This window comes from Pelodiscus sinensis, chromosome 22, assembly GCF_052426305.1.
Source record: "Pelodiscus sinensis isolate ZL-2025 chromosome 22, ASM5242630v1, whole genome shotgun sequence".
NCBI lineage: Eukaryota > Metazoa > Chordata > Testudines > Trionychidae > Pelodiscus > Pelodiscus sinensis.
The window spans coordinates 20,919,691-20,946,229 of NC_143073.1; the positions used below are offsets into that span (position 1 = coordinate 20,919,691).

Below are 26,539 nucleotides of genomic sequence, written 5' to 3' on the forward strand. Positions count from 1 at the left end.
GCCGCCCCTCTGTGGGTCATAGCCCTTGTACTGCTCCTGGCTGTGGGGGATTCTCCTGCAGCTGAGACCTGAGCAGTGGGGCAGGTGCTGAGCTCTCGGAAGTGGGGTGGAACAGGCCCTGGGGTTCTGATGGGCAATGGGGGAGAGACAGGGCAGGATGTCCTGTCCTGGGCCCAGCCAGCTCTCACAGGCCTCTGCCTCATCCTGTAATTAACTGAGCCACCCCCACGGCCTCCAGCCGCATCCCTGGACAGGGTCTTCACAGTCAGGCAGGGGCAGTGCTGGGAGATGTCCCAGCTGGTGTCAGCTGGTGGAAGGGGGCAGGGCTGGGGGCGTCATCCAGGGCCAGAATCCATCTCTTTCTCTCCGCGGCAGGCAGCCGGCGGCTGGGCGCAACAAGCCAGCACATCCCCAGGGAGATCCTCCTGCAGAGCTAGGGGCTCTGGGGGGCCCCAGGCCACTGGGTAAGGGGGGGGCAGGGTAGGATGGCACCCGGGGTCTAATCCAGGATGGGGGAGATCCAGGGTCTGATGTGGGGTGGGAGGGAAACGGGATGGGACAGGCCCAGAGGTCTGATGGGAGTGGGGGGCATTTGGGGTGGGACGGGCCCAGAGGTCTGATGGGAGTGGGGAGCATTCAGGGTGGGACAGGCCCAGGAGTCTAATGTGGTGGGGGGGCATTTGGGGTGGGACGGGCCCAGGGGTCTGATGGGGGTGGGGGGAGAGAAAGAGAAATCCTGGTTCCTGCTCTGGGACAGTTAGGATGGACAGGGGTTGGGGGGGGGGGGGTATGGGGATAGATAGATCGATCGTTGGGTCGCTGGGTGGGGTGTGACTGACAGTCCCTGGGAAGATGGAGGACAGCACCCCCAGAATGGCTGGGTGACAGAGGGTGGCATCTGCAAGTGCCAGGCCAGGGAGATGGGGCATTGCAGAGGGATGGAGAGCAGTGCCCCCTAGCGCCGGGCTGGGGGATAGGCAGGGCCGGGGGTGGAAGGGCAGTGCCCCCTAGCGCCGGGCTGGGGGATAGGCAGGGCCGGGGGTGGAAGGGCAGTGCCCCCTGGGCTGGGCTGGGGGATGGGCAGTGCCCCCTGGGCTGGGCTGGGCTGGGGGATGGGTAGGGCCAGGGGTGGAAGGGCAGTGCCCCCTGGGCCGGGCTGGGGGGAAGGGCACTGCCCCCTGGGCCGGGCTGGGGGGAAGGGCAGTGCCCCCTGGGCCGGGCTGGGGGAAGGGCAGTGCCCCCTGGGCCGGGCTGGGGGGAAGGACAGTGCCCCCTGGGCCGGGCTGGGGGAAGGGCAGTGTCCCCTGGGCCGGGCTGGGGGGAAGGGCACTGCCCCCTGGGCAGGGCTGGGAAGGAAGGGCAGTGCCCCCTGGGCCGGGCTGGGGGAAGGGCAGTGCCCCCTGGGCCGGGCTGGGGGGAAGGGCAGTGCCCCCTGGGCCGGGCTGGGGGAAGGGCAGTGCCCCCTGGGCCGGGCTGGGGGAAGGGCAGTGCCCCCAGGCCGGGCTGGGGGAAGGGCAGTGTCCCCTAGTGCCGGGCCGGGGGCGGTAGGTAGCTCGCTCACCCCACATGCTGCCAGTACCTGTCCAGTTGTATTTCAGACTCTCAACCTTCCCAGTGGTTCCCATTTATCCCCCTGCCTGGCCCAGCGGCGCCGGCGGGAATGGAGCAGCCGGTCACGGCCTTCCTCTGCCTGCTCCTCGGTGCCTGCGCAGGAGGTGAGAGCAGTTCTGCCGACGTTCGCTGCAGCCGAGCATCCCCGGCGCGACACGGGCCCAGCGTCCCCAGCCTGCCCACCCCCATTCCCCGCAGCCTCCCCCAACGGCCTGCCAGGCATGGTTTCCAACAGGGGCCTTGCACTAGAGGGCGCCATTTTGGAAATTGCATTCAAAACCATCTGAGCTCTTCTGGGTTACAGTCCAAGCAGTGAAAGCATCAATGTTGGGTTTTTGCCCGGCTGCCAGTCCAGAACACCTGCCCATTTCCTTCACACCTGGCTGGCTGTGGAGATCTCACTGGCATCTAAACAAGACAAGCAGGATGAAAAATGGCATCAGAGGATTTAAAGTGATGGTCGTTTCAAGCTCTGTTTTCTCCAACGGTCCCATCAGAAATGTTGCATGTAAATCAACTGAGAACAGCTGGGTCCATTTCCTTCAAACGTGGCTAGTTTTGGAGCTCACAGGAACATCTAACAATAAGCCAGGTTGGATGAAAATGGAACAAGGGATTTCAAGTCGCGCGGTGCTTCGGCGTTGCAGCTTTCTGAAGCTGGGGGATAGATGGGCCATGGCGTAGGATTCTGTGGGATTTCCTCGCATAGAATCATAGAATCCTCAGGCTGGAAGAGACCTCAGGAGTCATCGAGTCCAGCCCCCTGCCCACAGCAGGACCCACCCCAACTCCATCACCCCAGCCAGGGCTTGGTCAAGCTTTAAAAACCTCTAGGGATGGAGATGGACTCCCTACGGAACCCATCCCAGCGCTTCCCCACCCTCCTAGGAAAACAATTTTTCCTAATATCCAACCTAAGCCTCCCCCACTGTAACTTGAGCCCATTGCTCCTTGTTCTGCCAACTACCACCACAGAGAACAGCCTCTCTCCATCCTCTTTGGAACCTCCCTTCAGGAAGTTGCAGGCTGCTCTCAAATCCCCCCTCACTCTTAGCTTCTGCAGACTAAACAAGCCCAACTCCCTCAGCCTCTCCTCATAGGTCATGTGCTCCAGCCCCCTCATCATTTTGGTTGCCCTCCGCTGGACCCTCTCCAATGCGTCCGCATCCTTTCTATAGTGGGGGGCCCAAAACTGGACGCAATACTCCAGATGTGGCCTCACCAGAGCCGAATAAAGGGGAATAATGACATCTCTGGATCTGCTGGCAATGCTCCTCCTAATGCACCTAATATGCCATTTGCCTTCTTGGCTACAAGGGCACCCTATTGACTCATATCCAGCTCCTCATCCACTGTCATCCCCAGGCCCTTTTCTGTCGAACTGCTGTAGCGAGTCGGCCCCCAGCCTGTAACAATGCTTGGGATTCTTCCATCCCAAGGGCAGGACTCGGCACAGCTGACGAATACTCGATTCTGATGTGAAATCTTTTTTAAAAACTAGAGGTTAATGAAGTTCCTCCTGTTTTCTCCGCCAGGGGCCAGTCTGCAGCAGGCTTTCAGGGTGGAGCCGGATAACATCACAGTCCTGGAAGGGGCTGCGGCTGTCTTGCAGTGCATGGTGGACAATCCCTCAGGCGTGGTCCAGTGGGTGAAGGACGGGTTACTGCTCGGACCGGACCGAAGCATCCCCGGATTCCCCCGCTACAGCATGACAGGAGACCCCAGCAAAGGTGAGTGGGTCTCCAGGCAGCCAGATGCAGCTGAGGGTGGGCTGGCTGGAGCCCTCTGTCCCTCCCACGTCCAGCCCAGCTCTGGCAGCTGTGAACCAGCTGGCTACGTCTACATTGGCCCCTATTACGGAATAGGGATGCAAATGTAGAACTTTGGAAGAGGCAAATGGGCGGGGGATTTAAATATCCCCCGCGGCATTTGCATTTTCATGGCCGCCGCTTTTTTCCGGCTTGGAGATAAGCGGAGAAAAGCTTAAGTCCAGACTGGAATAAGAGATCCTCCGGAATAGGGCTTTATTCCGGAGGATTGCGCCAGTCTGGACGCTTTTCTCCGGCTTATCTTCAAGCCGGAAAAAAGCGGCGGCCATGAAAATGCAAATGCCGCGGGGGATATTTAAATCCCCCGCCCATTTGCTTCTTCCAAAGTTCTACATTTGCATCCCTATTCCGTAATAGGCGGCCAGTGTAGACACAGCCGCTGTGTGTGAAACCCTGACAGGCCTTGTTCTAGGACTTCTGGGTTCTATCCCAGCTCTGGGAGGGGAGCGATGTCTAGTGGTTAGAGCAGGGGGGTGTTGGGAGCAGAGCTGGGCACAGAACCTAGGTGTCCTGGACGTATAGATTCACAACCCTTTCTGTGCCATGCCTGGCAGGGGAGCACCATCTGCGGATCGTGGGCAGCCGGCTGGCAGATGATGCGAGTTATGAGTGCCAGGCAGGGCGCTCCGAGGATAGCCCAGGCATTGTGTCGCGCACGGCGCTGCTCAGCGTGCTGGGTGAGCTGTGGGCCATGGGGGGCTTTGGCTCTGGGAGATGGGGGAGGAGCAAATCTTCAGGACCAATCCTCGTCTCCCCTCCCCCACAGTGCCCCCCAAGCTGCCCATCATGAAGGAGTATGAGGCTGACAGCACCGTGACCTGGGTGGCCGGCGTGGAGTACAGCGTAACCTGCAGCGCCAGCGATGCCAAACCCGCCGCAGAGATCTCCTTCAACAAGGGTGCGGCCGGGGGCCTGAGGGGGGCCTGGGCAAAAGGGGCCCCGAGTCTGATCTGGCAAGGTGGGCTAGGCTGGAGGCGCCCATGGATCTGTGTTGGGGGTGGAGCTGGGCTGGAGGAGCCCATAGGTCTGTACTGGGGGGGCAGGGCTGTGGAGATGCCAGAACAGGGCCGTGGGGTGTCCTCAGGGATGCTGCATTGGCTGGGGGGGCTGTGCAAAGAACCTCATTCCCCTCATAGCCCCTCCCACCCCCAGGTGGCTCCCCCCTCCCTGAGGTGTCGCTCCAGGTGAACTCCGGGTCCAACGAGAAACTCTCCAGCACCGAGGCCGTGCTCAGGTGAGAGGGTCCAGGGGATGGGCTGCGCTGGGGAGGAAGGTCCCATGGGCCTGGGCCTGAGGATGGGCTGGAGGGGCCCAGGGGTCTGTGCTGGGGGGTGAGCTGTGGTGGAAGGGCCCGTGGGTCTGTGTTGGGGGGGAGGGGAGGCTGGGCTGGAGGGGCTCCCCACCTGGACCCCCTTGCAAGTGCTAGATGACTCAACCCGTCCCCCTCTGCCCCCAGGGTCACTCCACAGAGCTCGGACAACGGGAAGCGTCTGGTCTGTGCAGCCACAAATGAGGCTGTGTCGGCCCCTTTGGTAGCTGGTGTTACCATGAACATCCTGTGTGAGTCACGCACCCCGGGCCTTTCGCGGGGCGCGCCCGGGACCACTCAGCACCGGGGCTGACAAGCCCCCACTGCCCTGGCCTCCTCACTCTGCTCGGGACTTCTGCCCTTGGTGTCTCCCACAGCCCCCCGCGTGGTCACCCCAGCCGACTGCTTTAACTCCCCCAAGAGACTCAGGTGAACAGCGACCCCCACCGTGGCCCCAGGAACAGGAGTCAAAGACCAGGCGGTGCCCTGCTCAGCCAACCCCTCAGGGGCTCACCCTGCACCCGCAAGACAAGAGCCTTCCTGGCTCGTGCCCAGAAGCCAGCCCGCAAAGGGCAACTGTTGGGGGTGGGAAGCCACGTCAGCGACCAGCCTTTGGTGCCTGAGGGGCGAAGAGGGGCTGGCTCCCTGTTTCAGCCGCCCCCTCAGCCATTCCCGCAGAGCCCAAGGAGGAGACTCGTGCCCATCAGCTGGGCGCTGCCTGGGGGCCCGGCACAGGGACCTTCTGAAGAGCCGAGGTCGGCTCGTGTGGGCCCCTTGAGCCCTTAGAACAACATGCGGGGCTCCGGCCTCTGCCAGCCATCTCCCTCGCTGGCCCGCCCACGGAGACATGCTCACGGCCCACTCCACTGCCAGCCCCTGGAGCCCTGAGCAGTTTGGGCCATGGGGGTCCGTCAGCCACGCCTCAGGCACCCTGTAGACCAATGGGGAGTCACAGAGGAGGTGGACTGAGCCCCCCCCACCCCGTAACTTCACTCCCTGTACATGCCGGCCCATGGCCATCAGCCTTTCCCAGCCAGGGGCACTGCAGGACGTCGTGTGGACATGGATAAGCACAGCTGAGGGCACCACATGCCTGGAGCTGATAGGAAGGCCTGTGCCGAGCTGCTTGGGGAGCGTGGGGTACATTGGCGGGGGGCTGAATGCGTAGGCAGGTTTCCCTGCCCCACCCCCAATCTGGGGACACCTACCAGCTTTCTGTGCGACTCCACGAAGCAAATGGGGTGGGAGGGGGTGAGTTGATAGGGAGGTGATTCTGCCTCTGCTCGTTAGGCAGCTCGTTAATTATGCACCCAGCACCCTGGGCTGCTGCTGTCCCCAAGCACCCACTGAGTGAGCAGGTGCAGCTACACTGAGTCCCCAGGGGGCCCTGCAGAGTGGGGAGGACCGTGTGTGTTTCATGCATCGTTCCCGGCCCCTGTCCATCCATCCGTCCGTCTGTCTGTCTGTGTGGAGTCTCTTCTCTGCCTCCCACTCCCCTGCCCCCTCCTGTTCTGATATCCTGGCAGCCTCCTGCCCCTCAGTCCACAAGAGCTGGATGCCCCTAGGATAGGGGGTATGGTTCAGCCTGGATCCAATAGTTTGTGGTCATCCACAGCTGCCTCCCCAACCCCCGCTGGCCCCACTGACTCCCCCCCCCCCCGTGGCAGGGACAGGACACTGAGTGCAGGCTGTGGGTCCCAGCTCCCCTGCCCTGGGTCCCCCCCCTCCACCTGCAATCTTTGTCTCCCACCCCCAGTCCCGCCCGAGCCACCCACCATTGAAGGACACACGCGCCCCGAAATCAAAGCTGGGGAGACCCTGAAACTCACCTGCATCTCCCGGAGCGGGAACCCTCTGGCCACGCTGCAATGGCTGAAGGTACAAGGATGGACAGCGGAGCTGGGGGTCCAGAGTGAGGGGCCTGGCAGAGCTGGGAGGAGGGAGCCCAGGGCTGGCAAGGGCTGGGGGTCTGGAGGGAGGGCCCAGCAGAGCAGTGGGGGACGCTAGCCCTTGTGCCCACAGAATGGGGACGTGGTCTCCACGAGCTGGGAGACGGATGACACCGGCCGCGCCTCCCGCAGCCTCCTGACGCTCAGCATCAAACCCGAGGACAACGGGGCCCAGCTGTGCTGTGAAGCCGTGAACCAAGTGTCACCCCTGCCCCTGCCAGCCAGCCTCACCCTGCGCGTGGTCTGTGAGTGCCCCCAGTGCCACTGCTCCCCCTTCCCCTGCCGGCCTCACCCTGCGCGTGGTCTGTGAGTGCCCCCAGTGCCACTGCTCCCTCTTCCCCTGCCGGCCTCACCCTGCGCGTGGTCTGTGAGTGCCCCCAGTGCCACTGCTCCCCCTTCCCCTGCCGGCCTCACCCTGCGCGTGGTCTGTGAGTGTCCCCAGTGCCACTGCTCCCCCAGCCCCCTGCTGGCCTCACCCTGCGCGTGGTCTGTGAGTGTCCCCAGTGCCACTGCTCCCCCAGCCCCCTGCCGGCCTCACCCTGCGCGTGGTCTGTGAGTGTCCCCAGTGCCACTGCTCCCCCTTCCCCTGCCGGCCTCACCCTGCGCGTGGTCTGTGAGTGTCCCCAGTGCCACTGCTCCCCCAGCCCCCTGCCGGCCTCACCCTGCGCGTGGTCTGTGAGTGCCCCCAGTGCCACTGCTCCCCCAGCCCCCTGCCGGCCTCACCCTGCGCGTGGTCTGTGAGTGTCCCCAGTGCCACTGCTCCCCCAGCCCCCTGCCGGCCTCACCCTGCGCGTGGTCTGTGAGTGTCCCCAGTGCCACTGCTCCCCCAGCCCCCTGCCGGCCTCACCCTGCGCGTGGTCTGTGAGTGTCCCCAGTGCCACTGCTCCCCCTTCTCCTGCCGGCCTCACCCTGCGCGTGGTCTGTGAGTGTCCCCAGTGCCACTGCTCCCCCGGCCCCCTGCCAGCCTCACCCTGCGCGTGGTCTGTGAGTGCCCCCAGTGCCACTGCTCCCCCAGCCCCCTGCCGGCCTCACCCTGCGCGTGGTCTGTGAGTGTCCCCAGTGCCACTGCTCTCCCGGCCCCTCTGCCGGCCTCACCCTGCGCGTGGTCTGTGAGTGTCCCCAGTGCCACTGCTCCCCCTTCCCCTGCCGGCCTCACCCTGCGAGTGGTCTGTGAGTGTCCCCAGTGCCACTGCTCCCCCTTCCCCTGCCGGCCTCACCCTGCGCGTGGTCTGTGAGTGTCCCCAGTGCCACTGCTCCCCCAGCCCCCTGCCCCCCCCCCTGCCGGCCTCACCCTGCGAGTGGTCTGTGAGTGTCCCCAGTGCCACTGCTCCCCCTTCCCCTGCCGGCCTCACCCTGCGCGTGGTCTGTGAGTGCCCCCAGTGCCACTGCTCCCCCGACCCCCTGCCGGCCTCACCCTGCGCGTGGTCTGTGAGTGCCCCCAGTGCCACTGCTCCCCCGGCCCCTCTGCCGGCCTCACCCTGCGCGTGGTCTGTGAGTGTCCCCAGTGCCACTGCTCCCCCAGCCCCCTGCCGGCCTCACCCTGCGCGTGGTCTGTGAGTGTCCCCAGTGCCACTGCTCCCCCTTCCCCTACCGGCCTCACCCTGCGCGTGGTCTGTGAGTGCCCCCAGTGCCACTGCTCCCCCAGCCCCCTGCCGGCCTCACCCTGCGCGTGGTCTGTGAGTGTCCCCAGTGCCACTGCTCCCCCTTCCCCTGCCGGCCTCACCCTGCGCATGGTCTGTGAGTGTCCCCAGTGCCACTGCTCCCCCAGCCCCCTGCCGGCCTCACCCTGCGCGTGGTCTGTGAGTGCCCCCAGTGCCACTGCTCCCCCTTCCCCTGCCGGCCTCACCCTGCGCGTGGTCTGTGAGTGCCCCCAGTGCCACTGCTCCCCCTCCCCCTGCCGGCCTCACCCTGCGCGTGGTCTGTGAGTGTCCCCAGTGCCACTGCTCCCCCTTCCTCTGCCGGCCTCACCCTGCGCGTGGTCTGTGAGTGTCCCCAGTGCCACTGCTCCCCCTCCCCCTGCCGGCCTCACCCTGCGTGTGGTCTGTGAGTGTCCCCAGTGCCACTGCTCCCCCGGCCCCCTGCCGGCCTCACCCTGCGCGTGGTCTGTGAGTGTCCCCAGCCCTCCCATTGTGTACGCGTTGGGCAGCCTGAGGCAGCCTCTCCTCAGTGAGAGCCACACCCAAAACTCCCACCCCCAGCCAGGCACCAGTGCAGTCCCCAGGAAAACTGAGGCACACCCAGCATTACTACAGAACAGCAGGGGTCAGTAGAAATCCCACGCCACGGAGCGGAGTGAACAGATACAGTCTCCACTTCCTCACAATGTCCCACCCCCACCCTCAGCACCACCGCTCCCTGAGCCTTAATTCCCAGCCCCCCTGCCGGCCAGCCTCACCCTGCGAGTGGCCTGTGAGTGCCCCAGCTGGGCCAGGCTGGGGCTGGAGTACCCCTGAGCCAGCTCCCCTGCCCTACTGTGCCCCACTGGTGGCAGCTGGGGCTGTGGTTCTGAGGTCTCTCCCCCCCCCACTCCCCCAGTTCTCCCCACAGAGGTTTCCATCCTGGGCTCCAGTAACACCCCGGAGAACAAGCAGATCTCTCTGTCCTGCTCCACCGCCCCCAGCAACCCCCCAGTGCAGCTGCGCTGGTGGCTGGGCTGGCGGGAACTCACCACCGCCGAAGTCACCGTCTCCGAGGTCAGTCCCCTGCCACGGGCCTGCTGCTCCCATGGCCACCACAGCTGGAGACACGGCGCAAGAGGAGAACGGGGAGGGCTTGGGGGGCTGGGAGTCCAGACTCCTGGGATCTCTTCTTGCCTCTGCAAGGGGAGTAGGGTCCAGTGGGTAGAGAAGGGGGAATGGAGCCAGGGCACCTAGGTTCTCTCCTAAATCCTTTGTGAATTTCAATGACCCTGTCCCTTTATGGGTGCCTCAGTTTCCCTTGCTACTTAACAATAGAGACTGTCCCATTCCCAGCCCTGCCCAGCCAGTGAGTTCCCTGCCCTGGGGCTAGGTGGGAGCTGGCAACCCTAGATGGAGCAGGCCCTGTGCTCCATTCCCTGCCCACCTGAACCAGCCAGACCCACCCTGGAGCTGGGTGGGAGCCCCAGACCCCCTCCCCCCCTCCCCAGCCAACTCACGCCCTGGGAGCAGGGGGCTGGGTGCCAGGTTCTCTCCCCAGGCAGCGCATGGCGGGACAGTGACCGTCTCCAACCTGACGCACGTGGCCCGGCGCGAGGAGAACGGGCTGCCCCTCACCTGCGAGGCCTTCAACGAGGCCGTGCTCTTCACCCGCAGCGCCAGCCTGCCCCTCAACGTGCAGTGTGAGCCCCCCCGGCAGACAGGCGTGGGGGAGGGATGCCCATGGGAGGTGGGGCTATGGGGAGGGATGAGGGGGCAGTGGGGGAGGAGAGAATAGGGAGGTAGAGCAGAGGGGCTGGGGGGCAGAGGAAGTGGGGAGCCAGAGGAGGGAAGGTGCCCCCCTGTTCTGCCCCACAACCCCTTGCTGAGACCCCAGGTCCCCACCTCTGTGGTAGCCTCCCAGCCCTGCTCCCTCTCACCCCAGCCTGGGAGGGCAGAGAACAGGGGCCCTGGCGATGGGGGAGCGGTGGGCTGCCCCACCCCTGTGGTGCTATTTAGAGGGAGGGTAGGGGACTGATACAGGTTGTCATGACATCGTGGGAGTTGATTGGCATTACACCCTCCTTTCATTCCCCACCCCACAGATCCCCCCCAGAAGCTTTGGATTGAGGCCCCGCCCCCCAACAGCCAGTTCCGGGCTGGCACCAAGGTCAGGCTGACCTGCTTCGCCAGTGGGGGGAACCCAGCCCCACGCCTCGTCTGGATCAAGGTCCTGGGGGCACCGTGCTGTGGGGAGTGGGGCGGAGGCTCAGCGGGAGGCGCCGTGCTGTGGGGAGTGGGGCAGGGGGCTCAGCAGGAGGCGCCGTGCTGTGGGGAGTGGGGCGGAGGCTCAGCGGGAGGCGCCGTGCTGTGGGGAGTGGGGCAGGGGGCTCAGCAGGAGGCACCGTGCTGTGGGGAGTGGGGCAGGGGGCTCAGCAGGAGGCACCATGCTGTGGGGAGTGGGGCAGGGGGCTCAGCGGGAGGCGCCGTGCTGTGGGGAGTGGGGCGGAGGCTCAGCGGGAGGCGCCGTGCTGTGGGGAGTGGGGCAGGGGGCTCAGCGGGAGGCGCCGTGCTGTGGGGAGTGGGGTGGAGGCTCAGCAGGAGGCACCGTGCTGTGGGGTGTGGGGCAGGGGGCTCAGCGGGAGGCGCCGTGCTGTGGGGTGTGGGGCAGGGGGCTCAGCGGGAGGCGCCGTGCTGTGGGGAGTGGGGCGGAGGCTCAGCGGGAGGCACCGTGCTGTGGGGAGTGGGGCAGGGGGCTCAGCGGGAGGCGCCGTGCTGTGGGGAGTGGGGCAGGGGGCTCAGCGGGAGGCGCCGTGCTGTGGGGAGTGGGGCAGGGGGCTCAGCGGGAGGCGCCGTGCTGTGGGGAGTGGGGCAGGGGGCTCAGCGGGAGGCGCCGTGCTGTGGGGAGTGGGGCAGGGGGCTCAGCGGGAGGCGCCGTGCTGTGGGGAGTGGGGCAGGGGGCTCAGCGGGAGGCGCCGTGCTGTGGGGAGTGGGGCAGGGGGCTCAGCGGGAGGCGCCGTGCTGTGGGGAGTGGGGCAGGGGGCTCAGCAGGAGGCGCCGTGCTGTGGGGAGTGGGGCAGAGGCTCAGCGGGAGGCGCCGTGCTGTGGGGAGTGGGGCAGGGGGCTCAGCGGGAGGCGCCGTGCTGTGGGGAGTGGGGCAGGGGGCTCAGCGGGAGGCACCGTGCTGTGGGGAGTGGGGCGGAGGCTCAGCGGGAGGCACCGTGCTGTGGGGAGTGGGGCAGGGGGCTCAGCGGGAGGCACCGTGCTGTGGGGAGTGGGGCAGAGGGCTCAGCGGGAGGCGCCGTGCTGTGGGGAGTGGGGCACAGGCTCAGCGGGAGGCGCCGTGCTGTGGGGAGTGGGGCAGGAGGCTCAGCAGGAGGCACCGTGCTGTGGGGAGTGGGGCACAGGCTCAGCGGGAGGCGCCGTGCTGTGGGGAGTGGGGCACAGGCTCAGCAGGAGGCGCCGTGCTGTGGGGAGGGAGGGGCTCAGCGGGAGGCGCCGTGCTGTGGGGAGTGGGGCACAGGCTCAGCGGGAGGCACCGTGCTGTGGGGAGTGGGGCACAGGCTCAGCGGGAGGCACCGTGCTGTGGGGAGTGGGGCACAGGCTCAGCGGGAGGCACCGTGCTGTGGGGAGTGGGGCACAGGCTCAGCGGGAGGCACCGTGCTGTGGGGAGTGGGGCACAGGCTCAGCGGGAGGCGCCGTGCTGTGGGGAGTGGGGCACAGGCTCAGCGGGAGGCACCGTGCTGTGGGGAGTGGGGCACAGGCTCAGCGGGAGGCGCCGTGCTGTGGGGAGTGGGGCACAGGCTCAGCGGGAGGCGCCGTGCTGTGGGGAGTGGGGCACAGGCTCAGCGGGAGGCGCCGTGCTGTGGGGAGTGGGGCACAGGCTCAGCGGGAGGCGCCGTGCTGTGGGGAGGGAGGGGCTCAGCAGGAAGCATGTGCTGGGGGGGCTCAGCAGGAGGTGCCATGATATGGCAGTGGGGGGGGGCACTTAGCAGGGGGCGATTCCCTTTACCCCAGAAGTGGCTTCATTTCTATGATGGGTGAGCCTTATCTAGGGGGTGTTATATGCCCCAGAGGTGGCTGTATCTGTCACCAAAGGGTGGGGGAGTCTCCGGGCCCTGCACCCCCACCCACAGCCAGACATGACTCCCAGCCAGCAGGCAGGACAGAAGGTTCATGGATTCCCAGGGACACAGCATGGAGCAGCCCAGGAACCAGGAGCAGCCAGCACAGCCCAGCTTAGGGAGAGGGGCTCAGAGCCAAGGCCCCTGCCCCTCAAACTACCCAAGACTAACCAGACCCCTACCAGCCTGGTCCAACCCTGCAGCCAGCCCACCTGCCCTGTGTTCCCCTTCCCAGACCAAAGGTGTCACTTGGCCGGTTACAGAGGCCTTGGCCATACGCACTGGGCTAGGGTAGCTTCCCCCATCTAGGTACTAGTGCAGTACCCAGGGAAACTGAGGCACACACGGGCTACAACAGGACAGTAGCACTCACATGCAGCACAGCCAAGTGAATCCAGTCCCCCTTCTCCACATCTCTGGTCGCTCACTGGGCTCTGGGCTCTCCCGACAGGATACCAAGTCCCTCAGGGAGGGGACCCAGGTGGCCTCGGGCAAGATTGTCTCCAAAGAGCTGATCCTGACCACCAGCCCCAGCGACAACCGGGCCACCTATCGCTGCAACGCCTCCAACGACGCCAAGAGCCCAGCGCTCACCGCCCAGACCCGCCTCCACATCCAGTGTGCGTCCCCAGGCCCGGGGGCAGGGTGGCATGTGCATTACCCCCCCCCCCCGGCCACCGGGGGGGGGGGGCAGCGTGTGCACAAGGCGGAGCCAAGTAACCCCGCCCCTTAAAGGCACAGCCCCCCTTGGGTGGTGGCAGTCATGCACCCAGCTCAGTTCTGCCCCTTTGCTCCCCTCCCACCGCCCAGTTCCCCCGATCGACGTGAAGATCACGACCACCGCCAAGGAGGTGCGACGAGGCCAGGCGCTGACCCTGACCTGCACCACCGGGAGCAGCAACCCCTTTGCCACCCTGGCCTGGTTCAAGGATGCAGAGAAGTAAGAGGGTGCCCCGCTCTCACGACCCATCCTGGGCTGCCCCACCCGCCCCTGCCAGGGCTCCTCATTCCCAACCCACAGCCCTGCTCTCCCATCTTGTGCTGCTCTTGCAGGCTGAAGGGGGTGGATCTGGGGCGGAAGCCAGCAGAGTTCGGGGGGCTCTCCACCTCGGGGAAGGTGACCCTGGTAGTGTCATCCTCGGACAACGGGCGGCGGGTGACGTGCCAGGCTCACAGCTCCATCCTGGCAGAGACCGTCAACACCTTCCACAAGCTCAACGTCCTGTGTGAGAACTTCCCCTGCCTGGAGAGCGGGGCGCTGGGCCCCAGGGAGCGGGGCGGGGGCTCGGCAGGGGTCGCTGGGCCCCAGGGAGCGGGGCGGGGGCCCGGCAGGGGGCGCTGGGCCCCAGGGAGCGGGGCGGGGGCCCGGCAGGGGGCGCTGGGCCCCAGGGAGCGGGGCGGGGGCCCGGCAGAGGGCGCTGGGCCCCAGGGAGCGGGGCGGGGGCTCGGCAGGGGGCGCTGGGCCCCAGGGAGCGGGGCGGGGGCCCGGCAGGGGGCGCTGGGCCCCAGGGAGCGGGGCGGGGGCCCGGCAGGGAGCGCTGGGCCCCAGGGAGCGGGGCGGGGGCCCGGCAGGGAGCGCTGGGCCCCAGGGAGCGGGGCGGGGGTCCGGCACGGGGCGCTGGGCTGCAGGGTGGGGGGCAGGAGCCCAGCAGGGGGCGCTGGGCCCCAGCGAGCGGGGCGGGGACCCAGCAGGGGGCGCTGGGCTGCAGGGTGGGGGGCGGGGGCCCGGCAGGGGGCGCTGGGCTGCGGGGTGGGGAGCAGGGGCCCGGCAGGGGGCGCTGGGCTGCAGGGTGGGGGGCAGGGGCCCGGCAGGGGGCGCTGGGCTGCGGGGTGGGGAGCAGGGGCCCGGCAGGGGGCGCTGGGCTGCAGAGTGGGGGGCAGGGGCCCGGCACGGGGCGCTGGGCTGCGGGGAGCAGGGCAGGAGCCCAGCAGGGGGCGCTGGGCTGCAGGGTGGGGGGCGGGGGCCCGGCACGGGGCGCTGGGCTGCAGGGTGGGGGGCAGGGGCCCGGCACGGGGCGCTGGCCTGCAGGGTGGGGGGCAGGAGCCCAGCAGGGGGCGCTGGGCCCCAGGGAGCGGGGCGGGGACCCAGCAGGGGGCGCTGGGCTGCAGGGTGGGAGGCAGGGGCCCGGCAGGGGGCGCTGGGCTGCAGGGTGGGGGGCAGGGGCCCGGCAGGGGGCGCTGGGCTGCAGGGTGGGGGGCAGGGGCCCGGCAGGGGGCGCTGGGCTGCAGGGTGGGGGGCTCATTTGCTGTTGCTCCCTGTGTGCCCCAGTTCCCCCTGAGTTCTCGGCAGAGCAGCCGGCCACGGCCCAAGCCGTAGAACATGGGGCCGTGGAGCTGCCCCTGCGCGTCTCCGCCAACCCCCCCGAACTGAGCTGCAGCTGGAGCTTCCGTGGGCAGGCGCTGATACCAGGTGGGAGGAGCTTGGGGGCAGGTGTTAGGGGCTCCCCCTGGGGTAGGTGTTGGAATCTCAACCTCCTTCATGGAGTCCCTGTGGAGGTGGAGTTTGGCTGCGGGTGGGGGAAGGGCTGTGGGTCTCCGGGGGCGCTGTCCGTGCCCACACTGGGGGTGGGGGAAGGGCGGTGGGTCTCCGGGGGGGCTGTCCGTGCCCACACTGGGGGTGGGGGAAGGGCTGTGGGTCTCTGGGGGCGCTGTCCGTGCCCACACTGGGGGTGGGGGAAGGGCTGTGGGTCTCCGGGGGCGCTGTCCGTGCCCACACTGGGGGTGGGGGAAGGGCTGTGGGTCTCCGGGGGCGCTGTCCGTGCCCACACTGGGGGTGGGGGAAGGGCGGTGGGTCTCCGGGGGGGCTGTCCGTGCCCACACTGGGGGTGGGGGAAGGGCTGTGGGTCTCTGGGGGCGCTGTCCGTGCCCACACTGGGGGTGGGGGAAGGGCTGTGGGTCTCCGGGGGCGCTGTCCGTGCCCACACTGGGGGTGGGGGAAGGGCTGTGGGTCTCCGGGGGCGCTGTCCGTGCCCACACTGGGGGTGGGGGAAGGGCTGTGGGTCTCCGGGGGCGCTGTCCGTGCCCACACTGGGGGTGGGGGAAGGGCTGTGGGTCTCCGGGGGTGCTGTCCGTGCCCACACTGGGGGTGGGGGAAGGGCTGTGGGTCTCTGGGGGCGCTGTCCGTGCCCACACTGGGGGTGGGGGAAGGGCTGTGGGTCTCTGGGGGCGCTGTCCGTGCCCACACTGGGGGTGGGGGAAGGGCTGTGGGTCTCCGGGGGGGCTGTCCGTGCCCACACTGGGGGTGGGGGAAGGGCGGTGGGTCTCCGGGGGTGCTGTCCGTGCCCACACTGGGGGTGGGGGAAGGGCTGTGGGTCTCCGGGGGTGCTGTCTGTGCCTAGGCAGGGCACAGGATCCAGGGGTGACCCCCTCTCTGTCTGGCTTGCAGAGGGGTCCCCCCGGCACCACCTGCGGGAGGGGGCCAGTCTGTGCATCTGGAACGTGAGCCGGGCCGATGCAGGACCGTACTGGGCACGGTGCCAGAACCCCGAGGGGCAGAACGAGACCCTCCTCCACCTGGACGTGCACTGTGAGTGCCAGTCCCACGCGCGCCCCCCCACTGCCCCTCTCTCAGCACCCCTCTGAGCCCTGCCCTCTGCCCCAGACGCGCCCTCCATCCGCAGCCTGGGCGACCCCGTCTCCGTGGACCTGGGCGCCACAGCTGAGCTGGTCTGCGTGGCCAATGCCAACCCTGCCCCCGCAGGCATGTTCCAGTGGACCTGGCTGGTAAGGGGGCAGCAACCTTTGACCTGCACGGGCCCCGTGCCCCACTCGTGACCTTTGCGCCTGCTCAGGCCAGTCTGACCGGGGCTCATTCCCCTCCCTGGTGTCCTGGCCCTTGCCCGCTGACCTTTGCCCTTCCTCGGCTGGTCTCTGTGCTGAACTCTGACCTTTGACATCTCATGTGACCTTTGCCCCCCTGGCATTTGGATGTATCTTGGACCTTTGACCTTATGTATCCAGCTCTGGTCCTTGCCCTCCAAGCTGTGACCTTTGCACCTTCCCATCCCTGGCTCGGGACCTTTCAGGTGCGCGGTCACCATCCGGCCGCGTTCCTCCCATGCAGTGCTCGGGCGGCCTGTGACCCAGGCTGACCTTCACCCGCGCGTATTTCACTTCTGCACTGAACTCTGACCCTTGACAGCTCCGATGTGACCTTTCTCCCTCCCCCAGATCCTCTGATTGTGTCACGTTTAGCCTTGATGGACTCTGCCCCCACTTTGACCTTTGATCCTCTTCTGACCTTTCATTTTTCTCTAACCTTTAACATTTGCTGTTGCCTGCCCAGCCCCTGGCCCCCCGCTGTGGCCTGTGAGCCGCGCAAATATCAGGGTGACCTTTGCCCTCCCTGGGTGCCCCCCACCTGCTGACCCTGCCTTTCCTGCAGGGGATGGAAGAGCGCAGCCTGGAGGAGCTGGAGCTGGAGCCGGAGGCCTCGGGGGCCGTGGGGCGGCTGCGGATCCGGGGGGCCCGGCGGGCTCAGGCCGGGCTGTACGAGTGCCGTGTGGACAACGGGGTGCCGCCCCCTGCCCGGGGCAGTGCCCGCCTCATCGTGCGCTGTGAGTGCCCCACGCAGACCTTCCCACCGAGAACCCCACCCTGGAGCCCTCCAACCCCAGAGACCCTCACCCCGAGCATCTCCTCACCTCTGCTCCTCCCCTTCCCAACATCCGCCCCAAGGTCCCATCCTGGTCCCCCCACACTGGGGAGCCTTCTCACAAACTGTCTCTTCATCTCAGACTCCCTGATGCCCTCTGGAGCCCCCACCTGGGAACCCCCTCTCCAGGGAGCTGCCCCCCAACAGTGATGCAGATCCTATGTGGCCTTTGCCCATCCCCCTCTGATCTCCCCCCCCCAGGACTTCTCTGACCCTCCCGGAGCCCCCCGACTCTCTGCCCCTCAGTCTCTAGACTGCCCCCCTTTCTCCCTCCAGTCAAGCCAGAGCTCGAGAAGGGAGTGGGGCTGGGGAAAGTGGCCGTGCCCGGGGACAGGAGCTCGCCTGCCTCCCTGCAGTGTCGCGCCCAGGGGGTGCCCAGCGTGCAGTTCAGCTGGGCCAAGAACGGGGCAGCCCTGCCACCCGACAACCCCAGGTAGGGGAGCCCTACGCTGGCGGGGGGGAGGGGACGCCATAACCCCCTAACCTGGGTATGCAGCCAGAATGGCCTGAGCCAGGTGGGGGTGATCAGTCCCCAGCACACTCGCATCGGAAGCCCTGAGACTGGCTGTGCTGCCCCCACCTGGCCCCTCCTTTCCCAGCTCCGCGGCACCGGCACTGCCAGGGCACAGCTGGGCATCGCTTCCAAAGCCGGGCCTGGTGGCCGGCCGGCCCTCTGCAGGCCTGGGGCACCCATGTGGGGCAGCCAGACTACAAGCGCAGAAACCTGGGACAGGCTTTTCCGGGGTAGGGGGGTGCGATTCCTTATCTAAGACAAAGCCCCTGGTATGGGGATATCCAGTCGTCCCAGCCCCACATCCTCTGCCAGACAGAGCTGCCCTCTCTGTTGGACCCCCAGCCGGCGGCAGGAGAGGCAGGTGCTGGGGGGGTGAGAATCACCTTAGCCGGCTCCAATGCCACTCGCTGTTGGTGTCACTGCCTGGCCCCCACCACGGGCCTGCTCTCTGCAGCCACAAGCCGGGGAATTTGCATCCAGCTTGCTGAGACGTGGGGAAGGGGGGATTTTCCGGCAAGGTGCAGGGCTGTCCGCAGGTGAGGTTGGCAACCTGCGCTCAGCTAGGCTGTAACTTTTGGAATCTCGAATCGAGGCTCCCATCGCCCACCCCTGCCATTCCCCACAACCACGAAAACATCAGCTGTTCCAATAGCCCCAGAGTGATTCCCAATAAACATGGGGACACGGACACACACACCCCTTGGCAGCCCCTGGGGAGTGATGCAGAGAGGGAAACTGAGGCAAGCAGCACCTTCGTTAAAACGTCACAGAAAATGCCAGCATTGGCACAGAAATGACAGGATAGGATTCCAGTGTGTCCCCTGTTGCCTGGATACAGGGCACCCCAGTGACCCCAAACTGAGACCTCCCACCCCAGACAAGTGCCTTCCCACAGCCCCTCCCCACCCTGTCCTGATCAAACCCTTGTTCTGGTCCCGTCCTGGTCTTTATTCAGCCCCTGAGCCTGGTTCTGATTCAGCGTGTGGGTCATAAGAACAGCCAGGCTGGGTCAGACCAAAGGTCCATCTAGCCCAGTGTCCTGTCTGCCCACAGTGGCCAATGCCAGATGCTCCAGAGGGAGGGGTCACCCCAGGTAATCCTCACATGATCCCTCCCCTGTCACCCACCTCCAGAGAAACAGAGGCCAGGGACACCATTCCTACCCATGCTGGCTAATCGCCATTGATGGTCCTAACCTCCATGAATCTAGCTAGCTCTTTTTTGAACCCTGTTAAAGTCCTAGCCTTCACCGCATCCTCTGGCAAGGAGTTCCACAGGTACAGCATCTAGGCCTGGACCTGTTCTGATTCAGCGCCTGGGTCCGGGCTGGTTTTGACAGTGTCCTGCCCCAGGTACACGGAGCACACGTGGCACGAGGGCGCCTGGCACAGCAGCACCCTGACCATTGCCAACGTGAGCGCGGTGCACGACTACGCCACCTTCACCTGCCGCGCCAGCAATGCGCTGGGCACCGACACCCTCGACATTCAGCTCCTCAGCACCAGTACGGCCAGGGCTGTGGTCAGGAGTGAGGGGCACCGGCAGAGCTGGGGGGGCATGGGCTGTGGGTCGGGAGTGAGGGGCACTGGCAGAGTTGGGGGGGCATGGGCTGTGGGTCGGGAGTGAGGGGCACCGGCAGAGCTGGGGGGGCATGGGCTGTGGTCAGGAGTGAGGGGCACCGGCAGAGCTGGGGGGGCAGGGGCTGTGGGTCGGGAGTGAGGGGCACCGGCAGAGCTGGGGGGGCAGGGGCTGTGGGTCGGGAGTGAGGGGCACCGGCAGAGCTGGGGGGGCAGGGGCTGTGGGTCGGGAGTGAGGGGCACCGGCAGAGCTGGGGGGGCATGGGCCGTGGGTCGGGAGTGAGGGGCACCGGCAGAGCTGGGGGGGTATGGGCCGTGGTTCGGGAGTGAGGAGCACCGGCAGAGCTGGGGGGGCATGGGCTGTGGGTCGGGAGTGAGGGGCACCGGCAGAGCTGGGGGGGCATGGGCTGTGGGTTGGGAGTGAGGGGCACCGGCAGAGCTGAGGGGGTATGGGCTGTGGGTCGGGAGTGAGGAGCACCGGCAGAGCTGGGGGGGCAGGGGCTGTGGGTCGGGAGTGAGGGGCACCGGCAGAGCTGGGGGGGCATGGGCTGTGGGTCAGGAGTGAGGGGCACCGGCAGAGCTGGGGGGGGCAGGGGCTGTGGGTCGGGAGTGAGGGGCACCGGCAGAGCTGGGGGGGTCAAGAGCTGTGGGTCAGGAGTGAGGGGCACCGGCAGGGCTGGGGGGGCAGGGGCTGTGGGTTGGGAGTGAGGGGCACCGGCAGAGCTGGGGGGGCAGGGGCTGTGGGTTGGGAGTGAGGGGCACCGGCAGAGCTGGGGGGAGCCCAAGGCTGGGGGGGAAGGGCTGCGGGTGGGAAGTGAGGGGCACTGGCAGCAGAGCAGGGTGATCTCTGCCCCCCCCACCTCTACAGGCCGCCCCGACCCCCCCACGGGATTAAAGATCGTGAGCGTCACCCACAATTCAGCTGCCCTGGAGTGGATCCCTGGGTTTGATGGGGGGCTACCCCAAAGATTCCGCATCAGGTAGGACACAGGAGTGGGGACTGTGGCGCTCAGAGCTGGGAGGTGGAGGGGCCGTGGACTCAGAGCTGGGGGCTGGGATGGGTGGAGCTTGTGTTGGGTGGAGGAGATGAGCTGGGCCCCCCGCAACCTCTGGCCTGGGGCACTGCCCCGGAGAAGCTCACAGCCTGGGCTCCCTCACCCCTCTGTGCCCCCCAGGTATCGCTGGCCAGGCGCCCCCAGCGCCCTGTATGTGGACGTGTTCCCCGCCCAGACCCCCGCGTTCACCCTGACGGGGCTGAGCCCAGCTACCCCCTACAGCGTCGGCGTCAGTGCCCACAACGCGCTGGGAGAGAGCGCCCAGGGCCCCAGCATCACCATCACCACCGCAGGTGGAGGGCACCGTGCTGGGGCAGCTGGGTGGGGAGAGCTTTGCTATGGGGGGCTTAGCGGCTGTTCTGTGCTATGGGGGATGCTATGCCATGGCAGGGGGCAGGGCTCCGTGCTGGGATGGGGGGCTCGTGGCCGTGGCGGGGGGCTCATTCGGAGGTGCCATGGCAGGGGGCAGGGCTCCGTGCTGGGATGGGGGGCTCGTGGCCGTGGCGGGGGGCTCATTCGGAGGTGCCATGGCAGGGGGCAGGGCTCCGTGCTGGGATGGGGGGCTCGCGGCCGTGGCGGGGGGCTCATTCGGAGGTGCCATGGCAGGGGGCAGGGCTCCGTGCTGGGATGGGGGGCTCGTGGCCGTGGCGGGGGGCTCATTCGGAGGTGCCATGGCAGGGGGCAGGGCTCTGTGCTGGGATGGGGGGGCTCGTGGCCGTGGCGGGGGGCTCATTCGGAGGTGCCATGGCAGGGGGTGGGGCTCCGTGCTGGGATGGGGGGCTCGTGGCCGTGGCGGGGGGCTCATTCGGGGGTGCCATGGCAGGGGGCAGGGCTCCGTGCTGGGATGGGGGGCTCGTGGCCGTGGAAGGGGGCTCATTCGGGGGTGCCATGGCAGGGGGCAGGGCTCTGTGCTGGGATGGGGGGGCTCGCGGCCGTGGCGGGGGGCTCATTCGGAGGTGCCATGGCAGGGGGCAGGGGCTCTGTGCTGGGATGGGGGGGCTCGCGGCCGTGGCGGGGGGCTCATTCGGAGGTGCCATGGCAGGGGGCAGGAGCTCTGTGCTGGGATGGGGGGGCTCGCGGCCGTGGCGGGGGGCTCATTCGGAGGTGCCATGGCAGGGGGCAGGAGCTCTGTGCTAGGATGGGGGGGCTCGCGGCCGTGGCGGGGGGCTCATTCGGAGGTGCCATGGCAGAGGGCAGGGCTCCGTGCTGGGATGGGGGGGCTCGCGGCCGTGGCGGGGGGCTCATTCGGGGGTGCCATGGCAGGGGGTGGGGCTCCGTGCTGGGATGGGGGGCTCGTGGCCGTGGCGGGGGGCTCATTCGGGGGTGCCATGGCAGGGGGCAGGGGCTCTGTGCTGGGATGGGGGGCGTGTGGCCGTGGCGGGGGGCTCATTCGGGGGTGCCATGGCAGGGGGCAGGGGCTCTGTGCTGGGATGGGGGAGCTCGTGGCCGTGGCGGGGGGCTCATTCGGAGGTGCCATGGCAGGGGGTGGGGGCTCTATGCTGGGATGGGGGGCGCGTGGCCGTGGCGGGGGGCTCATTCGAGGGTGCCATGGCAGGGAGTGGGGGCTCTATGCTGGGATGGGGGGGCACGTGGCCGTGGCGGGGGGCTCATACGGGGGTGCCATGGCAGGGGGTGGGGGCTCTATGCTGGGATGGGGGGGCACGTGGCCGTGGCGGGGGGCTCATACGGGGGTGCCATGGCAGGGGGTGGGGCCTCCGTGCTGGGATGGGGGGCGCGTGGCCATGGCGGGGGGCTCATTCAGGAGTGCCATGGCAGGGGGTGGGGGCTCCATGCTGGGATGGGGGGCGCGTGGCCGTGGCGGGGGGCTCATTCGGGGTTGCCATGGCAGGGGGCAGTGGCTCCGTGCTGGGATGGGGGGGCTCGTGGCCGTGGCGGGGGGCTCATTCAGGGGTGCCATGGCAGGGGGTGGGGGCTCCGTGCTGGGATGGGGGGCTCGTGGCCGTGGCGGGGGGCTCATTCGGGGGTGCCATGGCAGGGGGTGGGGGCTCTGTGCTGGGATGGGGGGGCTCGCGGCCGTGGCGGGGGGCTCATTTGGAGGTGCCATGGCAGGGGGTGGGGCTCCGTGGTGGGATGGGGGGCTCGTGGCCGTGGCGGGGGGCTCATTCGGGGGTGCCATGGCAGGGGGCAGGGCTCCGTGCTGGGATGGGGGGCTCGTGGCCGTGGCGGGGGGCTCATTCGGGGGTGCCATGGCAGGGGGCAGGGCTCCGTGCTGGGATGGGGGGCTCGTGGCCATGGCGGGGGGCTCATTCGGGGGTGCCATGGCAGGGGGTGGGGGCTCCGTGCTGGGATGGGGGGCTCCTGGCCGTGGCGGGGGGCTCATTCGGGGGTGCCATGGCAGTGGGTGGGGGCTCTATGCTGGGATGGGGGGGCTCGTGGCTGTGGCACGGGGCTCATTCGGGGGTGCCATGGCAGGGGGCAGTGGCTCCGTGCTGGGATGGGGGGCTCGTGGCCGTGGCGGGGGGCTCATTCGGAGGTGCCATGGCAGGGGGTGGGGGCTCCGTGCTGGGATGGGGGGCTCATGGCCGTGGCAGGGGGCTCATTCGGGGGTGCCATGGCAGGGGGTGGGGGCTCCGTGCTGGGATGGGGGGCTCATGGCCGTGGCAGGGGGCTCATTCGAGGGTGCCATGGCAGGGGGTGGGGGCTCCGTGCTGGGATGGGGGGCTCATGGCCGTGGCAGGGGGCTCATTCGGGGGTGCCATGGCAGGGGGCGGGGGCTCCGTGCTGGGATGGGGGGCTCATGGCCGTGGCGGGGGGCTCATTCGGGGGTGCCATGGCAGGGGGCAGTGGCTCCGTGCTGGGATGGGGGGCTCGTGGCCGTGGCGGGGGGCTCATTCGGGGGTGCCATGGCAGGGGGCGGGGGCTCCGTGCTGGGATGGGGGGCTCGTGGCCGTGGCGGGGGGCTCATTCGGGGGTGCCATGGCAGGGGGCAGGGGCTCCGTGCTGGGATGGGGGGGCTCGTGGCCGTGGCGGGGGGCTCATTCGGGGGTGCCATGGCAGGGGGCAGGGGCTCCGTGCTGGGATGGGGGGCTCGTGGCCGTGGCGGGGGGCTCATTCGGGGGTGCCATGGCAGGGGGCAGGGGCTCCGTGCTGGGATGGGGGGCTCGTGGCCGTGGCGGGGGGCTCATTCGGGGGTGCCATGGCAGGGGGCAGGGGCTCCGTGCTGGGATGGGGGGCTCGTGGCCGTGGCGGGGGGCTCATTCGGGGGTGCCATGGCAGGGGGTGGGGGCTCCGTGCTGGGATGGGGGGCTCGTGGCCGTGGCGGGGGGCTCATTCGGAGGTGCCATGGCAGGGGGTGGGGGCTCCGTGCTGGGATGGGGGGCTCGTGGCCGTGGCGGGGGGCTCATTCGGGGGTGCCATGGCAGGGGGCAGTGGCTCCGTGCTGGGATGGGGGGCTCGTGGCCGTGGCGGGGGGCTCATTCGGAGGTGCCATGGCAGGGGGCAGTGGCTCCGTGCTGGGATGGGGGGGCTCGTGGGCATAAGGGGGCCCAGCAGGAGGTCTGGAGGTTTTGACCCGACTGGGCTGGTGCCGTTTCAGAACTGCATGTGGTGGAGCCGACAGCTCTGGCGTCTGAGGAACCGAAAGCAGGTGGGTCCCAGTGGGCTGGGAGCCCGGACACAGCGGTTCTCTCCTGGCTTGGGGAGGGCAGTGGGGGCTAGTGGTTAGTGTGGGGACAGGTTGCCTGGGGGTGTGTGAATGGGACCTGACATGTTCCCTCTGGGACACTCGTCTTTGCTTTCCCAGAAGCCCCGGCGCTGCCCGTGGGCCTTGCTGGGGGGCTGAGTGCACTGGGGGCCCTGCTGCTGTTCTCCAATGCCGCCCTCCTCTTCTGCCTGCTCCGACGGTGCCAGGCGCGGGCAGGTAACCCCTCCCCACCTCCCGGCCTGGGGCACTGCCCCAGGGAAGCTCACAACACTGAGTGGCCTCCCCGCAAGGAGGCCCTGCCCAGCTGACCCTTGCTGTTTTCTGGTTCTGACTTGCAGGGATCCAGCGGGAGGCTGAGGAGAGGTGAGTGTCATGGGCAGGAATCGGGGGCGGGGGGGGCAGTTCTGCATCCTGTTGCCCTCCAGCACCATAACACAAACCTGCAGCCCCCCTGAGCTGGGGAGAGAACCAGGGATCTGGCATCCTGGCTCCCACCTTTGCCTTGCAGGAGGAAGCCCAGTGCCATGAATGACTACGGCTCCGGGGAGGCTGTGAATCCAGCCGCCCGGCGCACGCTGCTGGACAGCTACTCAGAGAGCTGCACCTCCTCTGCGGTGAGAGCACAAGGCAGCGTGGAGGCTCAGCAGGGGGCTCTGGGCTGTGGGGAGGAGGGCGGGTTATGGAGTGCAGATGCTGGCAGAGGAGAGATGCAGGCTCAGGGGCTGTGGGGCATGGGTGCTGGCAGGAGGGGAGTGGGGCAGAGCAGGGGCTAGAGGGGCACAGATGCTGGTGGAGGAGAGATGCAGGCTCAGGGTCTATGGGGCGCTGAGAAGCACGATGGGGCTATGGGGTGTGGATGCTGGTCAGGGGAGATGGAAGCGAAGGGACATGGAAGCTGGTGTAAAGGAGATGGGGGCTAAGGAGCGTGGATGTTGGCGGTGGGGAGATGGAGGCTAGGGGGCGTGGATGCTGGTGTAAGGGAGATGGGGCTAAGGGGCGTGGATGCTGGCGGGGAGGAGATGGAGGCTGGGGGCGTGGATGCTGGCAGAGGGGAGATAGAGGCTAGGGAGCGTGGATGCTGGTGGGGGAGATGGAGGCTAGGGGGCGTGGATGCTGGCGGGGGGGAGATGGAGGCTAGGGGGCGTGGATGCTGGCGGGGGGGAGATGGAGGCTAGGGGGCGTGGATGCTGGCGGGGGGGAGATGGAGGCTAGGGGGCGTGGATGCTGGCGGGGGGGAGATGGAGGCTAGGGGGTGTGGATGCTGGCGGGGAGGGGGGAGATGGAGGCTAGGGGGCGTGGATGCTGGCGGGGGGGAGATGGAGGCTAGGGGGTGTGGATGCTGGCAGTGGGGAGATGGAGTCTAAGGAGTGTGGATGCTGGCGGGGAGGGTGGAGATGGAGGCTAGGGGGCGTGGATGCTGGCGGGGGGGAGATGGAGGCTAGGGGGTGTGGATGCTGGCAGTGGGGAGATGGAGTCTAAGGAGTGTGGATGCTGGCGGGGAGGGGGGAGATGGAGGCTAGGGGGCGTGGATGCTGGCGGGGAGGGGGAAGATGGAGGCTGGGGGCGTGGATGCTGGCAGGGAGGGGGGAGATGGAGGCTAGGGGGCTATTTCAGGCTGGGAGGTTGTGACAGGGTCTCTCTGTGGCTCCCCCACAGGGCAGCTCCATGGGTGCCTGGCCAGGGTATGGGCCCACCCGGGCGTATCATCCCCAGCTGTCCTCCCATCCCGAGGGGGAGACAGACGTTGGCACCACAGGTGGGTGAGGCCCCCTGTCCATCCCTCACTCCCCTAGTCCCCCCGCTGGCACCCCCCTAGAGCAGAGCGGCCCCTGCCCGATTCCCAAGGCAGCTGGCCCCCCTCTTGGGCCACAGGTGAGCCAGCGCCCCCTTGGCCAGACAGGCCCCCTTGTTCTTTGTTTGACCCCCCCCAGGTGCCTTTGCCTCTACAGACTCTGTGTTCCATGCCCGCTGGCATGGCCCCCCACTCCTCCATGAATATGAGGACATGATGGAGCCTAGGGTCTATGAGGAACTGGGGGCCCTTTACCCACAAACTCCTACCCCACTGCGCCCAGGACTGGCCCCCTGTCAGGATTACATGGTGAGTGGTCTGCCCCCTCCCCCCACTTCAGCAGCATTCCCGCTTCTCTCCCTGGCTTCGCAAGAGGCGCAGGGTCTAGTGCTTGGAGCAATTGGGGCTGGGAGCCAGGACTGCTGAGTTCTCTCCCTGGCTCGGGGAGGGGAATGGAATGGGGCCCAATGGTTGGGAGGAGATGGGAGCCAGGACACCTGGGCTCCCTGCCTGGCTCCGGGAAGGCAGTGGGGGGTCTAGTGGCTGTTGGGGGAAGGGAGGAGATGAGGGGGCTGGGAGCCAGGATGCCTGGGCTCCCTGCCTGAGCGAGGGAGGGGTGACCAGCTGTCTCTCTTCCCAGGGTACCTATGCATGGAGGGGCCAGGCCCTTGCTGGCTCCGAGGCCCCCCTGAGGATCTACGACCGGGTGGCAGACACCCCACCCCCTGGGGCAGATGAGGAGCTGCCCTTTGAGCTCAGAGGCGAGCTGGTGTGAGGGGGCTGGGGGCTTAGTATCTGACCATGTAATAAACCCCTGACCATGTAATAAACCTCTGCCCACAGGC

General features: G+C 67.8%; 1 protein-coding gene across 4 annotated transcripts; it reads left to right on the plus strand.

Annotated features, from left to right (window-relative positions):
* The first annotated feature begins 329 nt into the window (after positions 1–329).
* On the plus strand, positions 330–26,537 carry NPHS1 (NPHS1 adhesion molecule, nephrin). Of its 4 annotated transcripts, none has more exons than XM_089772366.1 (30): positions 330–464; positions 1,599–1,715; positions 3,147–3,341; positions 3,995–4,117; positions 4,207–4,338; positions 4,593–4,674; positions 4,897–5,000; positions 6,506–6,627; positions 6,772–6,943; positions 9,234–9,391; positions 9,876–10,017; positions 10,420–10,544; positions 12,890–13,058; positions 13,249–13,378; positions 13,492–13,664; positions 14,708–14,848; positions 15,824–15,964; positions 16,040–16,161; positions 16,823–16,994; positions 17,369–17,525; positions 18,959–19,110; positions 20,052–20,163; positions 20,359–20,531; positions 23,795–23,845; positions 24,002–24,118; positions 24,241–24,265; positions 24,411–24,516; positions 25,559–25,658; positions 25,834–26,003; positions 26,335–26,537. In XM_089772366.1, exons 2-30 carry the CDS (start codon positions 1,661–1,663, stop codon positions 26,467–26,469), a joined length of 3,756 nt encoding a protein of 1,251 aa, XP_089628492.1. In that variant the 5' UTR covers positions 330–464; positions 1,599–1,660; the 3' UTR covers positions 26,470–26,537. The 4 variants fall into 4 exon arrangements, with proteins under 4 accessions (XP_089628492.1, XP_089628493.1, XP_089628491.1 ...); XM_089772367.1 differs by having other exon boundaries at positions 345–464; positions 1,616–1,715; XM_089772365.1 differs by lacking the exon at positions 330–464 and having other exon boundaries at positions 1,588–1,715; positions 25,852–26,003.
* Positions 26,538–26,539: the final 2 nt, after the last annotated feature.

Coding starts and splice junctions, on each gene's coding strand:
- NPHS1 (XM_089772366.1), top strand. CDS start 1,661: ATGGAGCAGCCGGTCACGGCCTTCCTCTGCCTGCTCCTCGGTGCCTGC. Junction 14,849..15,823: donor TGGGCAGGCGCTGATACCAG/GTGGGAGGAGCT, acceptor TCTGGCTTGCAG/AGGGGTCCCCCCGGCACCAC. Junction 20,164..20,358: donor CCCCAAAGATTCCGCATCAG/GTAGGACACAGG, acceptor TGTGCCCCCCAG/GTATCGCTGGCCAGGCGCCC.